The sequence below is a fragment of the Acromyrmex echinatior genome, chromosome 13, assembly GCF_024713525.1.
Source record: "Acromyrmex echinatior isolate Ae372 chromosome 13, ASM2471352v2, whole genome shotgun sequence".
NCBI lineage: Eukaryota > Metazoa > Arthropoda > Insecta > Hymenoptera > Formicidae > Acromyrmex > Acromyrmex echinatior.
In genome coordinates this window covers 3,947,535-3,963,635 of record NC_141864.1, presented here as the reverse complement: position 1 = coordinate 3,963,635, position 16,101 = coordinate 3,947,535, and the positions used below count along the sequence as shown (strand labels likewise).

The 16,101-nt window shown below is 32.7% G+C and overlaps 2 protein-coding genes across 40 annotated transcripts in view; one reads left to right on the top strand and one right to left on the bottom strand.

Moving 5' to 3' along the window:
* LOC105146636 (uncharacterized) overlaps positions 1-16,101 on the top strand; it is a 512,872-nt gene that overhangs the window by 317,767 nt on the left and 179,004 nt on the right. For 14 of the 34 annotated variants that reach the window (XM_087412801.1, XM_087412804.1, XM_087412803.1 and 11 more), the window contains one exon: positions 10,673-10,753. The exons of the other annotated variants lie outside the window; for them this stretch is intronic. In XM_087412801.1, coding sequence (XP_087268927.1) covers positions 10,726-10,753 — 28 coding nt within the window. In that variant the 5' untranslated portion in view covers positions 10,673-10,725. The remainder of the gene's footprint in view (positions 1-10,672; positions 10,754-16,101) is intronic. 34 annotated transcript variants of the gene reach the window in all.
* Positions 1-16,101, bottom strand: part of LOC105146634 (Dpr-interacting protein alpha) — a 147,258-nt gene that overhangs the window by 49,172 nt on the left and 81,985 nt on the right. For all 6 annotated transcript variants that reach the window (XM_087412786.1, XM_087412785.1, XM_087412787.1 and 3 more), the window contains one exon: positions 3,082-3,173. In XM_087412786.1, the coding sequence (XP_087268912.1) occupies positions 3,082-3,151 (70 nt within the window). In that variant the 5' untranslated portion in view covers positions 3,152-3,173. The remainder of the gene's footprint in view (positions 1-3,081; positions 3,174-16,101) is intronic.

The following is a 16,101-nucleotide window of genomic DNA, read 5'->3' as shown; positions in this document are numbered from 1 at the left end:
TGTTCAATCTTTATAAAAATATTATATACTCTATTTTAATTAGATATTATAAAAGATATATTTTAAAACTCACTAAGAAAAGATTTCTGAACAAAACTGTGACAGAATTTTGAATCATTCATTAAATATTAGATATTTATATTTTATAATTGCTCTAAAATTACTTTTTCACTCGTATAATTGATACATCAGCAGCATTTGTAAATTATGACTTTACACATCAATTTTTCACACAATTAGAAAAAATCTATTTTTAATATTTCCTTTTTCTTCTAATGGACATACAGAAATGAGATATAATAAGCATAATAATTTCGGAAACGTTTTAATTATTTATTTGTTTTAAATATGAAAGATAAGAATAAATTATTGCTTTCAAATAAGTTATTAATTTTATCTTAAAAAAATACGGAAAAAAAATTTTTTAACTCATTATAGTTCTTCTAAAATTTTCAAAATTTGCAAAAACAATAATTAATTTATATTAAGACTTTCAAATTTTAAACAATACAAAAAGATAAATATAATAGGCTAATGAGAGTCAGAAATGATAAACGGCGCAATTATTTAGTAAACAATCAATACTCAGATATTGGATTGATGTCTTCTTTATTTTGAACGTTTCGATTCACTTTGCAGTTCTCCTCAGCAATAATGATACAAGTAACAACGCTGCATCTTTGTCAATTTGCGAGTGACTTAGGCATTATGGACATGTGAGCTAACTATATTTAGTTACTATACTATACTTGTATCATTATTGTTGAGGAGGACTCCAAAGTGAGTCGAAACGTTCAAAATAAAGAAGACATCAATCCAATATCTGAGTATTGATTGTTCACTAAATAATTGCGCCGTTTATCGTTGCTGACTCTTAGCCTATTATATTTATCTTTTTGTATTGTTTCAAAATTTGTATTCGTAAAATTAGAGCAAGGATCGCATATAAGTATGAATTTTTAAACGGAAGAACTTGAAAAGAGTTAAACGGAATCTAATGGATTAAAATAAATTCTCGCGACAATTCGTCGAGATCACGATGCAAATTGGGCAATTTATGATAGAACGGAAGAATGCTAGTAGTTAAGGCTATGCGTATCGGGTGCAGGTGTCACGGCGCTTGCCTGTTTGCGAGAAATGGATCCGCAAAGAATATCCAGGCGCGCGCTAGTTTTCCTCTAGGAAATCTTATTTACTCGCTGAGAACGCGAAGCGAGGTCGGCTGAAATTGAGTGACGTCAGTAATCAAATGCCATTCACCCGTTATGAAGACGTTTCGCCTCGGTGGAAATTATCATGCGAATACGCGACTGGAGGAAGCGATAAAACCTTGATAGTTTGCGAAATTTCTTGTCTACGTCAAACTATAATATCTACCTATCTTTCTTCACGGTCCGCCCAGCACTGCCCTTCTTTTCTTCTTTCCGTCGTCGCTCGTCTCTTACGGTATCTGCAGTCTTTATTAAAATCGTAATCTTTTATTTTTTTTCCTCTCGCAGACATCCGCTTGTACGTTTGAACGGTCTATTTAGCTTTTTACTAGAATGTAGTTATTCGAGACAAAAGATAAATTATATTTGACTTTATGCATCGACAAGAGCTACTAAATATTCATGCTAACTTTTGTACAATTTTATTTTCTTTGTTCGTCTTTTTATCTTATTGCAAGTTGTTAGAACTTTTCTCTTTTTAATCAGTCAGTTAAAACTTATTAGTGTCTGACTACATATATGTATATTATGCATAGAAAGATATATTTGTACATGGAAAGAATGATTTTCCTAAAGTATCTAAAAATTTAACTTATAGATACAAAATTAGATATATCTGAAAGTAATTTTGTTAATAATTACGTAGGAAATTCAAGCATTATGAGCAATGCTGCATAAAGTTTTAATAATTTGATGACTAATTTGAATGTCTTACAAAATTTATCTTCAGATCTGTAATTAGCTAAATTTTAAATACATATTTTAATAAGATCCTTATTTCTGTGCGTACATATATATTTACATATATGTGTGTGTGTGTGTGTGTGTGTGTGTGTGTGTGTGTGTGTGTGTGTGTGTGTGTGTGTGTGTGTGTGTGTGTATAATAACTAATTATGAGTATAATGAAATTAATAAACAATTAATACTATATCCGAAATAATACCGATTTACCGGTTTATTAATTAGCTAATAATCGAACATGTAAGTATTAACCTGTGCTCTGATGTATTTCCATTAAAATCATTTTATTTCTGTTTCTGATATAAATTTCACTTGAAATGAGCTAAAAACTTATTTAGATCATTTAGCTTAATCTACGAAACCTTTTAGCTTCTAATATTAAATATTATCGTAATTAAAGCTCTTTAAAAATCTGCACTGTAAAAAGATCGATTCATTTCATACATAAAAATTTATATCTGGATACATTACAATATATTACGCATGTATATATTTTTATTATGAATATTATATGAAAGATGTACGATTTTATTTATAGCGCGGATAGTAAAGTGGAATAAGCGATAATATGCGTGTTTTAACGGAACTGCGAGTGGTTTGCTTTAACCGGAGCACGCATTGGCATTCAGAAAAAGTAATATCTCACTAAAGTGGAAGGTCGTAAGGCCAATATCGCAGTATGTCGTGCCGTGCAAGTGTGCGTTTCAAAAGCGGATTAGTTCCGGTATTGTATTTACAGGTGGTCGTGCACAGTCGGGCGGCTTAGTTGCAAAATTGCCCGTACATAGCGCGATATATATCTCATGGTTCTCATATTCATCGGGTTCGACGGCGCTCGAAATCTACAACGCGCACGTTCGCGTGACACGATAGATATCTACTCTTATTGGGATCCTAATATCGCCGGGATCAACCAGAAATCCGTTAAGGGATTTTGCTAAATTAATCTTGTTTTTCTAAAATTATTTCGATCCACACTGACAGTCTATTAATATTTCGAGGAGAGATATCTTGTAACTGATGCAAATTGATCGAAATCTCTCTCTCTCTCTCTCTCTCTCTCTCTCTCTCTCTCTCTGAGATTTGAGTATATAATGTACAAGTAGGGCAATGAAAATTTGACGCTTACCAAAAATATCATTTGGATAGATCAGGAGCGCCAATAACATCATTAGAAGTGTCTTTTGCCAATCCACCATTTTGTCACAATCATGGATCCAGCTGGAACATAAAATATTACGTGTAATAGATGTCTTGAAATGAATAACTTTTCAATACAGTATTTAATTTTATTTTTATGTATTATATTTTAATTGACATATGTTTTTTTTTTAAATATAATAATCTTTACAATTATTTTTTAAATTATGTTTTATAGGATTACCAGCTTTGATAAGAGATATCACAGTTTGCTCGCATTATTACATTATTAATTAATAAAATACTGAATACATTGCATAATGCATGGACAAAAATGATATTTAACGAGAATCGCGAGTAATTAAACACGTCATGTCAGTTAATTATAGATACAATTTATCCCGCGTATCCTTTTGATGGTTTGTGTATAAATTATTGACGAATATTATTAAATAAATCTATCGTATCTTTATATTCAATGGATTGGAAATCAAACGCACTACAAAGGAAGACGAAAAGTTATAGAATAATAATAAATACAATCACAATTGTATTTATACGGAAATACCTGTCGTTTATCATCGATCAATTTTATTCAAATCGTATATATTAAGAATTGTGGATAAAACGATTTGATATGCAAATAATCGACAAATTCTGACCATTAATCCCCTCGAATTATATACCAGAGGTCCCTTACTTTATTGGCTTGGACGCGGCTGGGGCGAAAATAAAAATAATAAAGTAGACGTGAAGCGTGGGAGAATATATTACTAGCGGGAACATTAAAGTCGTGTCAGCGTCTGTGATGATATTCCACGGGGATATTCCTTATCCTTTCATCTAGACTTTGCGTACAGATCAAAACGCGTACCCACCGCCGCCGCGGCGTTCCTCTGGTTATATTGGGGATGGTAGCCCGTTTGTTTACGAGATATTACATCAAGGATCAAGAAAGAAATACACAAAACTACTATAAAATAAAAGATCATCCAGTACATCGCAACATACACAAAAAATGAGTTAATCTTTAGCAATAATAAAATCTATTATTTTGTCTTTTAATAGATATGCGATAGAAATTTATTGATGTATAAAAATTCTTTTCCATAGCATATATAAAAAAAGCCTCTTCTTTTATTAATTTTTATTTACATTAATTTCACTTAATATTATTACAGTAAATAAACGAAATAAAATCTTTATATAATAATTTAGAATAATTTTAGTAGCATGCAATTGCGTGGAATTAGTAGCGAAATTAATCTTGTAGTAAAGCAAAAAGTTAAAAGACTAAAAATTGTATATGTGTTTATAAAAATTTATCATGGCAATAACATCGCCTTTGGCGACCTGGTTGGCGCGTTGCAAGCGTTAAACGCCAATCAGGCAAGTTTCCCTTGTGCAGCAGCACACTGATAACTCCATTACGAGGCGCAACGCAGCTACCTGACTTGTTAGACACTTCGAATCATAATATTAAATTGATGTGTCACTCATATCGACCTTCCAGTAGTTACATAATAACGACGATAATGCTCATCCATCTCCTTTCATTTTCAGGACGAAATGAATAATGTACTGAGGCAATATAAATCAAATATTTCACCTAGAAACGCATATACAATAAGTACAAAAAGTATTCGTAGAGAGAAAATATTTTTTTAAAAAATTTTATTTTTAAAAAGTAAATATTACCTAGCGAAAAATGAGATTAACATTTCTTGTTGGATGATTAACAATTTATTCGTAAAGAATAAAATAGACTGTATGTTTCTTAAAATTATATATACCAAAACGATGTGTATTAATTACAAAATATATCATCTGAAAAATAAGCGAAAATTAAAAATTGTATTGTTTGAATGCTCAAAAATTATTCCTACTGACGAGAAATTTAGCTTCTTAAATCAGGAAATACATGCGAAGCTTGTTTGTTTAACTAGAACAGAATGTATTCACTGTATAAAATTGTTAATTAATGTTTACTTTCTACAGATAAAGCTTTTTTTAATAATAAATTTCCTTGTACAAATGCTTTTTGCTCTCACTGTATAAAATAATACGTAGATGAAAATTATGGTGGTTTTTTTTAATATTTTAACATGTAACATTTATTGTATTATTATATTAGTCCTAAATAAATATATACTTAGTAATTATAATTTAGGTTGATTCCGTTTCGTAATTTAAATAATCTGTGCTCTTGACTAACGATATAAGCAGTACGCTGAAATCCCTGTAATATTTAATACACCCTCTTCTGCTTGCCAATGCAAGGCTTAAAGCATATTATACGCAGACGCTTGATTGTCCCTCCGAGAGGCAAAGATTCTAACATGAAGCTGAGTATCCATGCTGTTGCGCTCGAAAGAGGAGTCGTCGCGCGAAAGTTTGCCCACGACAACTTCACGACGGAAAACGGTGGAAGTTAGGTACATTTATCGTTCCCCCCGGTCGGATGCACGCAATAGGAGCGAACTGTATCCATCATGTGGGCGCGTGCCCACGCGACAAGAAGCGGAATCAAGTTCGAGACTCGGCAAGCTTTTCCGCTCGAGTGCAATGAGCAATAGTGGCGTGGCCTTGCCCAACAAGTTTCGAATGTGATGAGCGAAAAGGCGAGACGATAAAACTTGACACCGACGTGATACAAACTTGGTGAAATAGCTGTCTATCTTTCTTGTTCTCTCTCTCTCTCTCTCTCTCTCTCTCTCTCTCTGTTTTCTTCTTCTATTTTAATTCTAATTCTAATTCTTAAGATTTCGTTAAAATGATGCCAAGCATCAAATTATTAAATTGCTTGTCAATTTAATTCGTGATATTACTATAATAGTTCAGTTTCTAAGTCGGATAAACCAATTCAGCGCAATTCAAAGAGACTACAAATGCGGTATAAATTTACACGAAATTATTTAAAGCATTAAGATCCAGCTCCGACCATTACAAGCGTTATTTCTTACTTATTGTTTAATTCTTAATCCTATTATTTTTATATCTGCTCTTATTCATCGCTTTTATTTTTCGCTTTTTTTTTGTTATTACAGTTTATTTTTTGTATTACTATTATTTTTATAAATTTTATATATTATTGTATCTTTTTTCTTTTTTTTGTATATATTTTTTTATTTCACATTCTTTTTTTTGCTTATTTTTTTGTTTTTAGAAAGCTTGCTCTAGAGCTGTAATAAACGCTTTTATTTATTTTCTCACTTTCTCTTTTTCGCGTGAAATTTGCAATTCTCACGAACATGTTATGAATATACGCAAGTGCTCAGTGCTTTCGCGAATAATCATAATTCCCAGCATGTTTTAATAAAATGTCTTAAATGTAAAATTTATATCATGCATAATACTTTCTCAGAAAAATTGTAATAAACATATAAGCGTTAAAGTAGCTGCATTGAGCATTTTTACAGAATAATAATTTATATTGAAATATATCATCGGTGTCATTCTTACGATACAGACGATAGAAACAACCACGACTCACCCTATTTTCTACCGCACGATTACAGTACGCTCGTTCGTAAAGCAAGAAGCTGCACCATGCTCATATACCACGGACGACGTGACTTTATTCAAAGCGGATTCCGTCGTTTACTCGATACACAGGCCGTAGTAATATCGAGTTTGGATTTCGACTAACAAGAGACCGGCACGAAAAGGCGGCTGGCGAACGACGAGCCCCGCGTAAACAATGCCATCGAGTAATTAGACGTGTACAAGACAATTCTTCTCCGACGAATGGAGAGTCGCGCGTCATGGTAGACGAGCCGTATTGTTTTACACGGGTTTAGGACGACAATTCGAAACCAAGAACGAAGACGCGCTCCCCTTTGTCTTACGTTGCGCCTTTGTGCATTCTGTGCAAATTTTCAGTTGAAACTCTTTTGTCAGCTCTGTACTCGCCCATTTTCGTTCAGCTCCGTTGGTTTCATGGCAGTAAAATACTTGTATTATTATTTAAAGTCTAAACGTGAGAAACGACCCGAATAAAAGTTGTGTATTGTCAGAAACGATATTTTCATCTTCGAACGCTTCTTACACATCGCTTTTATAAATCCCTTAAATCAATTCATGATATCAATTTAATGATAGAGAAACAAAAAGTAGAGATAATAAAAAGTATTGATAAAACTATAAACTATCTGTCTCAGTGTGTAAAGTTACATGTCCTTATTAAAATATAAAATTAAGAAATTTATTAAAAAATAGAAACGTTAAGCTTTTAGAGGATTGTTAAACAATAATAAATAACGAGAATTTCACGAATGCATTGAGAATAACAGATCGCGTAACAAACGGCGACGATACATTCGACCTATCGCAAATTATTGGGGATCTCTGAAGTATTAGAGTAACCTCGCAGTGGTTACAGTCCGTGATTAGTCAGACGCGCGGAGCTAAGCCCAAGTCGTGTACACCTGAGTTCGGTAATTTATAGCCAAGCCATTGTAACATTTCAGTACGTGATACTTTCAAGCTACGCGATTATTACCACATTCGTAATTGAATACGATTGAAAAAAGAGATTAACGCCGCACAATTTAAAAAATTATTACATATTCGAATCATACATCGCATATGTTCGTTAGTGCATAGAACGGATTTAAAGCAACGTTTTAATAACGTCATAGCAATTAGAATATTCCTAATAATTTTGTATATTCGTATTTATATCCTTATACGTCAAATACTTATTTAAATTATATTTGCTAATTTTAGAAACAAATGGAAGCCACAGGAAATTGCATAAGATTATTATATACTATGAATATTTTATGATATAACTACTTTAAATTTAATCTAAAATTCTCCGGTTTCCGCAAAGTTTCCTTTCTAATGAGTTCATTTAAACGCATAAAATTCAAATCTTCCTAATGGCAAAACTTTTAGATGCACATAGCTGGAAATTAAACCATACTGCAGTCATGTGATAAATGTGTCCATAATCCGAATGCATCTCCGTTGCAATTCGAAGTAAAGAACATCTTGGCGTGATGAATTCTGTAGCTCTGTCTGATCATATTTTCAACAAGTTATACACTGTGTCTAAGACTAGTTGATGTCAACAATGTAAAATGATCTTGCGTGAAATTCTTGTTTTTTGCAACGCAGAAATTGAATTATTTCTGGTGAGTACCGACTGCAAGAATCACGATAGAAAAAAAATTACTGGTGCGTTTCGCGTCGCCTTAATGAGATCTATGTAAGTAAAACAACATCGTACAAGGCATAAGCGTGTACGAATAAATGGTTTTTACAACTCGAGCATGGCGGTTGTAACTCTTGCGGCTTCCCTGCGTTGACGGAGCGGCGGCGTGGCGACGCACTTGCACAAGAAACTAATCTGCATTCGAAATTTCATTCTTGTCGAATGTGAAATGTAATTTCCGACGTGCTGACGTCGTCGTCGTACTACTCACGTTGGGTGTACGTTAATTTAAGAAATCCGGTTCCATCATTACGGAGGGTTGTCTTGGTTACTATTTTGCTTTGTTTCGCGTGAAATGTCCATTTACGCGTCCACTCGTAAATACAATTGTCTCTAGAGGAGCCAAAATGGGATCAGATTCGAGCGATTAACTTCTCGTCGTTGACTCTGTTTCAGGATGTTTTTTTCCTGGAGAGAGTAAAAGCGGCGTTTTTTCTTTTTTACTTTTGATTTTTTGCGGTTAGTGTGGTTGCTGATGGTAACTACAGGAAAACGTCAATTCCAGTGAGATGTTTAGTATTAGTAACCTCTGAGTGATCACTGAAACGTACTAAAGCGTATTTATATGTACAGGTTGAGAGTTATTTATCTTGATAGTCTTTGGGGGGTTTCCGATGTTCCATAATTTCAGTGTATTAAATTAAATTGAGAAATGAAAGGAAAAAAATAGCACCCGATACGTGACGTATCATTTTATCGCGAAAATAAAGGTGGTTGAAAATTTTAATTTAAATTGAAAGCATAAAATGGATCAATTTACATAAAATTCATTTTCTTCTTGAAGCTGAAATGTTCCGCTTTTATTTCGATGATTATTTAGATTGATTTAATTATAGGTCGTGGAAAATATATAAATATTTGTAAAATTATAGCAGTAAAAGGTATTAAACAAATTAATAAGAATAGCAGTATAAAGGTATAATAAAAAAGAGCTCGAGTATTATATTTAAATACTATCTATACATGTAATTCGAAGAATAAACACAAAATAATCTGTCAAAGGATTAATTCGAGTTTTGTGAAGCTCTGGTCGCACTTCGGTGTGCGATTAAGTAATCCGAGTGGTGGCTAATTTGATCGTCATTTCGCCGGCGTGTCGCGCTGACGAGAAAGCTCTGTGATCGCAATTTGTCCGTAAGCGCTTTCATCGTCGTAAAGAAATCGTTCCCGTTGCTGCTCGTCCGACGGAAAGTTTCTTTTTCTAATGAAGAAAGGAACCCGCCGACCGACTGCATCGTTTTAACGAAGTCCGCCTGGGAAAAACTCTCATTTTCTGCGCATCTCCTCTCCCTCCCCTTCTGATTCAATACGCAACGCGGAGAATTGCAATGGAGCAAGTGTTTTTTAATTCGGTTCTTTCGTAGAAAAAGAAAAAGAGGAAAATAGTCATATATATCACGAACTCTTATTCAATTTGACAGGCCGCGAATAAACAGCGATCAAACACAGCTTTGCCAAAACTTTAATTAATTAACTTGTTTGTGCGCTGGGAATCAATCTGGAAGAGCTTAAAGCTTTTGTTTTATTTAGAATCGTTATTAATTTCTTTTTGTGCGGGATACTTTTCTTGTTTAATGGAAATTTGATAATTGTCTCTTTAACAAATTTTTTTCCATTAAGTGAACATAATTTTTATAGATAAATAAATGTAGATTACATTAATATAGTTACGATAATTAACATTTAGCAGAAAATAAATGAAGAAAATAGAGTAATTAAAGGAAAAAAGTTTCTTATATATAAATATTTATGTCACCCTAAAGTTTGATTTGCATAATTATTTTTTAAATTTACTTTTTTTAAAAATATTTTTAAAAAGATGTCTGCTAATAATATAATTAATATAATTTATATAAATAAATCAATCAATTAAGTATGAGAAATGGCAATTATGATTAAAGATAGATGTTAGAATAATCTATATGTATTTAAATAATTTTTATTTTGAATATATGACTGCCTATTATTTTCAATCTTGCAACACAATCAAACCAAAATATTCTTTTCAAATTAAATTAGATCTTCAATTTGACGCTATTAGCATCTTAAAGCTGGGTTGTTCCATCTATCGGTAAACTTCAGCTCATTGCCTTACTCTCTTATTCTCTTACATTTTACTCTTTTACTCTTTTGTTTATCCAATAAGTAAATTACCACATAGTTTACCTAAAGAACAACCGGCCTTAAAAAATATATTGCAAAAAATATTACCTCAGCCGGGATAATCTGTATGCATATTTTTACACATATTGTCAACATTTTAGAAAATCTTCATATTAGATAGTGTATCATATCCTATGCAATAGACATTATCCCCCTATCTTGGTAGAGGATTAAATGTTATCTTTCGTATCCCCGTCAGGTCACGAAGACGTCGCCACGTGTCCTTCCAAGACGAGACCTGGAGAAAGATGAATGAAGATTCGGGTAACGAACACGATAGGTAGGGAGCCAGCCCTCTTTCCGTTCTTATTATCAGTTACTGCTTTCAAGAGCAGGGCAAGCAGCTCGTTTCAACTCCACCACGATAAAAAGAGCAACGACTATCGCCTGTGATATTGCAAAAGGGCTAGTATCGTAGCAACAGACGCTGATAAAAGATGGGAGGAATATAATCCCCTCGCGCGTCTTCAGATTCACCGGCCTACGATGTGTCTCAATGTTTTCTGTCTACCTCTGCCTCTCTTTTCCTCGCTGAGAAACAGTTTCGAGTACTTGGCGGTACGCACGAAATGCGAAGATTCCTCGCGATCCCGAAAGATTTCCTGTTTTTATCTTTTCCCGCGTTTCCTTCAACGACCAGCAGTGCGGCTGTGATAACTCGTCGCGGATAATCGCGTTTGCTCGTAACTGAAGATTAGCTTTTCGAGCCAAGTCTGGATAGATATCACTATATTGTATAAATGGATCGAGAACCTATTATGCCAACAATCGCTTAGGCGAGAACACCAAGATAAACAAAAAGAGTTCACTGATTACTTCTTCCTCATTCATGTCAGTACAACGACATTCGAGGACGTCCAATGGTTTTTTGTTATGTTTAATGTAATATTTATTTTTTTTTTCAGAAAAAGATAATACAGATATTAACTTCTTCTTTTGTATTCTTTAGATCTTGAACTTTAAATTAGTATATTTACACAGAAAAAATTTTGCTGTAATTAAAAATATTAAAAAATTTAGGTGGATACAGATTTGAAAATAATTTTGTTAGATTATCAAATAATTATGTAAGAAACTCAAGTAATGATGAGCCGTGCTGTTAAAAATTTGACATTCTACACGGAGAGAATTATGTTTTAAAATTCACTCTGAAAATATGATAATTGTGGTATAATATATTATTTTAAAGATTTTTACCATGCACTTCAATAAAATTAATCAAATTTACTATATATTTTATTATAGTTTTATTAATGGATGAGAGAAATTTACATAAAATTCTTTGAAATACAATGTCCCAGAACTACTATATTTTCAGGGTAAACTTTAAGAAAAAATTCTCTCCGTGTCAAGCAATCAGCTTAAGTGTCCTACATAATTATTTTGATAATCTACAAAATTATTTTCAGATCTATGTATACAGATCTAGCTAAATATTTAGATATTTTAGCAAAACCTTTTCCATTTGTATATATATACTTTTAATATTTATATACATATATATTAAAAAGAAATATATGTGTATATATCTAAATACATATAATTTATTTTATGCATTTGTAACCAAGAGAGACGACGGTTTATTTCATATAAAGCGTAAAGTCACGTTGTTTACTATTTGCCATTTGATTTATTTTGAACGGAAATTGAAAAATCATTTATGATTTTTAACTGTTTGCCTAAGCGTAGAGCTTTTAAAAGAAGGAATTTAAAGAATGTATTTCTATAATAGCGTTGTATTTCCTCGAGATATATGAATACATAGATAAGAGTAAGAAGGCAGATAAATATTCTCTCGGCCAGAGCATAGAATTCCTGTATATGTTCTTGGATCAGCTGCACCATGCGATTTTACTGTGGTGAAGCGCGGTCATCTCTTTTAATGGCATCGCCGGGGTTAGTGCGTCGCGAAAGTGCAAAAAGTCATAAAGCGCAGAGCAGAAGAAACGTCAGGAAAATACGACTCGCGAGGTTCCGTCTAAATCCATACGATATCGCTTATCCTGATATTGGCAATCTTCGATATCCTGATAGCAACAGATATTACTTTGTACGACGTCTGTACGTGACCTCTTATGTTTGCCGGAACTTCCATTCTCGAATTCGCATTTATTGAAACTACGGACGATACGGAAATACGTAAAATTTCGCATACAGAGAGAAACTGGTATTTTGCAACGTGATCTGCGCATCGAGAATGCATAATTATGCGGTAAAATAATATGCAAAGTCACTCCTCGAAATATGAAGGAATTTAATTTAATTTTAAATATGTTTATATATAGTTCATGTGCGCGCGTTTTATCGGCATTCATCACTTTGCATTTAGATGCCTGAATTACAATCGTGCACTTGCATCCACGGTAAGAAAAAGGACCTTATCGATTGTACTATGCAAATGCGAATGTGCTCGACAGTGCCCTGCCATAAGGTTCTTCTCTCATTAACATGACGAATTCATGTAAGACTCTAAAGGATTCATAACTACTCCGTAACAACTATTCTCGAATTATCTTTGTTTGACAAGTTCAAAAACTGACAAAGAGCAGAACTAATAAGCAATTATAAATATCTTTACTTTAATTACTTGTAATACTTCGCTTGAAAACTATTCGCGTTTCAATATTTTAGTTACGACATTAGAAAGTAGTAAAAGTGATTATCAAGTAGTTCAGGTATTGAAATTTAAATAAAGATTCTGCCAAATGTTCTTAATGTAATGATAAATAAATTAGTAATAATATTGAGTAATAATGAATAATAAATAAACATATATATAAAAGTTGTGGTATGCAGTTTATATCAAGTTCAATACAGAAACAATGCAAAACCACTTTCTAGATTTCCAGATATAATTTCTGTTTAAACTTTGGTAATACATCCACCGTCCGAATTTGGCCGTTTAACATAAAAACCCACGCGGGTGGAAAACGCAGCTTTAATACCCGCGGAATAACAAATCCCGCTGCTGAAATAAATCGTACAAAGGGTCGTATCGCGTCCTATCCGCGGAACCGTCGCCTTGTCTTTGACGTTTCTGACTAATGATCCCTGGCCCCCTTCTCGGTCCCTTCCTCTCCCTTCTCGAAAGCTCGGAATGTTATTATATTCCAAGTATAATGATTGATTGATTAATGCGGCACAAAATTACAGAAACCGGTCAGACTTTCCGCTTAAACGGCTTGGGAAAAACTCATAATGGCTTTTCGTTTTGGTAGATTGAATGAAAACCTAAACGTAGCACATAAACTGGTTAAGATATAGCGGATTACGTTTCGCTTTTATAGATTTTTTGATAAATTGCGATGATTTTTTTTCTCAGGGGAAATTTTGGGATTGAAATTACGACGAGGGGAAAACTGAACTCAAGAGGGATATATCGCAAAAACAAACGGAAGGAGGGGGAGGTGCTCGTAGTCCTATAATGGAGCAGGGCTTCGCTTCTCGAAGAAGTCATGTTCGATCTCGGAAAGTTTTCAGGACTTTCCGCCCTCGTCTTTCACACACACGCTCGTTCGTTTGTGGTAGACTTGTTACCTTCTTCACGCTTTCGTTCTTATAATTCAAGAAATATATCGTTGCTATCGGTACTTGCATCCTATTGCACTCTTACCTTCTCTCTTTTTTTTCTTTTTCTTGAACAATGTGCCGAAACTTTTGAGCGATAATGCTTAGATTCAAAAATAAATGATGCGAAAAAAGTACGGGAATGTATTAAATACATCGACGAATCATTGTGTAGGAGAAAGAAAAAAAATTATATTTTTATAAATAACTAGGTAATAAATTGAAATTATCTATATATAATCATATTTCTAAAAAAATTATTTTAAGTGTTATACTTAAGTCCTTCTGTGCTAATACAATAATTTTTTAATTAAGTAATATAAAAATGTATTATATCAGTATAATAAGTGCTAAGCTCATCATTGTAAATATTAACAGGTAGAGAGCGAAATAATTAAAAATTCGGATTCTGTTGACTTGGCAATGTCATTGAAATATTTCACCGAGAAAATTAGCACGTATTAAGCTTCATGTTTAAAACGGGCAGTGTTTAACCTCATTGATTTTCATTGAGGCGCGAATGACAGAAATCACTTTTGACAAGCCGTAAGTCATTACACCGATCGATCGCCTTCAAATTGTCCTATTTTTAAATTTAAGCTCACACAATGTTTCAGCGACTAACGATTCCGATCTAGTTTCTCTTAACGTCACAGAAAAGTTTATAAAAAATTAAAATTGTTTCGCAGAGCGCGAATGACCCGGGTCATAGTTTCTTTCCTTTTTCAATGTGTTAACGTTGGAGAGTACAAAACCTAATTAAATCTCGATGTTGTTTAAAGAAGGTCCTACACCGCGTATTAAAACTCGTGTGCGACGACGGGCAATAAAAAATTCACTCGCTGGAGTGGACCACAATTACAGGCAAGACAATCACAAGCGAAAGCGTTTGTAGTTTCACTAAAGCACTTGTTATTAAATTTTCAGCTTTTTATCATGAATTTTGTTTTTCTTTAGATTTGTGACTTGTATGTGCGATATTTTCGTAAAAGATTTAGAAACACTCATTTACTTTGGCAAGGATGCGTTATTAATACGTCATTAATATAGATATCACTTATAATAATTATTAATATATTTAAAATAAAAAATATATATTAATAAATTTATAATTTATAAAGATTAATAATAAATAAAGTATTATATAGATTATTTTTATGATGTAAAATATTAATTTATTTTTTTACAGAGAAGGAAGCAAATCTTTTGTTTTGACATATATAAATGGTTTCGATTATTTCTTGTACACGAAAGATAGAGTGCAGATAAAATGAATATTACAGAAAGGAGCATTAATGTCTATACTAGTTCTTCTTGTAACAAATAATCTTTGTAAATTGTCTTTTAATGTGATAACATATAATAAATATAGACGTTTCGACCTTTATATTATCATCAGTACAATTGACGTTAATTACTTACACACACACACACACACACACACACACACACACACACACACACATATTCTAACTTTCATTCCCTAATTAATTATGCTTATAAAAACCTGAGATCAAATTAACAATTTTTGTCGCAGATCTATCAATTGTCCAGCGTAAAAGTGTTTTGATTTTCGTAAAAGTGTACACGTGGAATTTTTATATATTTTTTTATTCTTAATTGATAAATTTGACAGTAGATCTTCCTTTATTCTCATATTCTCATTACTACTTTTCAATTTAACTTAGGAATTGTGACTCCTGAGCAGTTAAGTAGCGCAACTGTCAATACAATGAGGCTCCAAATCAAAGCAATAACAATTCGCCTTCCACATATGTATCTACATTTTTACGAAAATCAAAGTGCTGGACAATTAATGAACTTGTAACTAAAATTGTTAATTTGATCTTAGATTTTTATACTTTATTAAGTAATGAGAGTTAAAATATATAAGTAATTAACATTAATTATATACATACTGATAATGATCTAATGTAAGGTCGTCATCACAGTATGTCTACGTTTATTAGGTTTACATTGTCATGTTGTTAAAAAACAATTTATATAAAGATTATTAGTCACCAAAAGAACTAGTGTAAGCTTTAATGCTCCTTTCTGTAA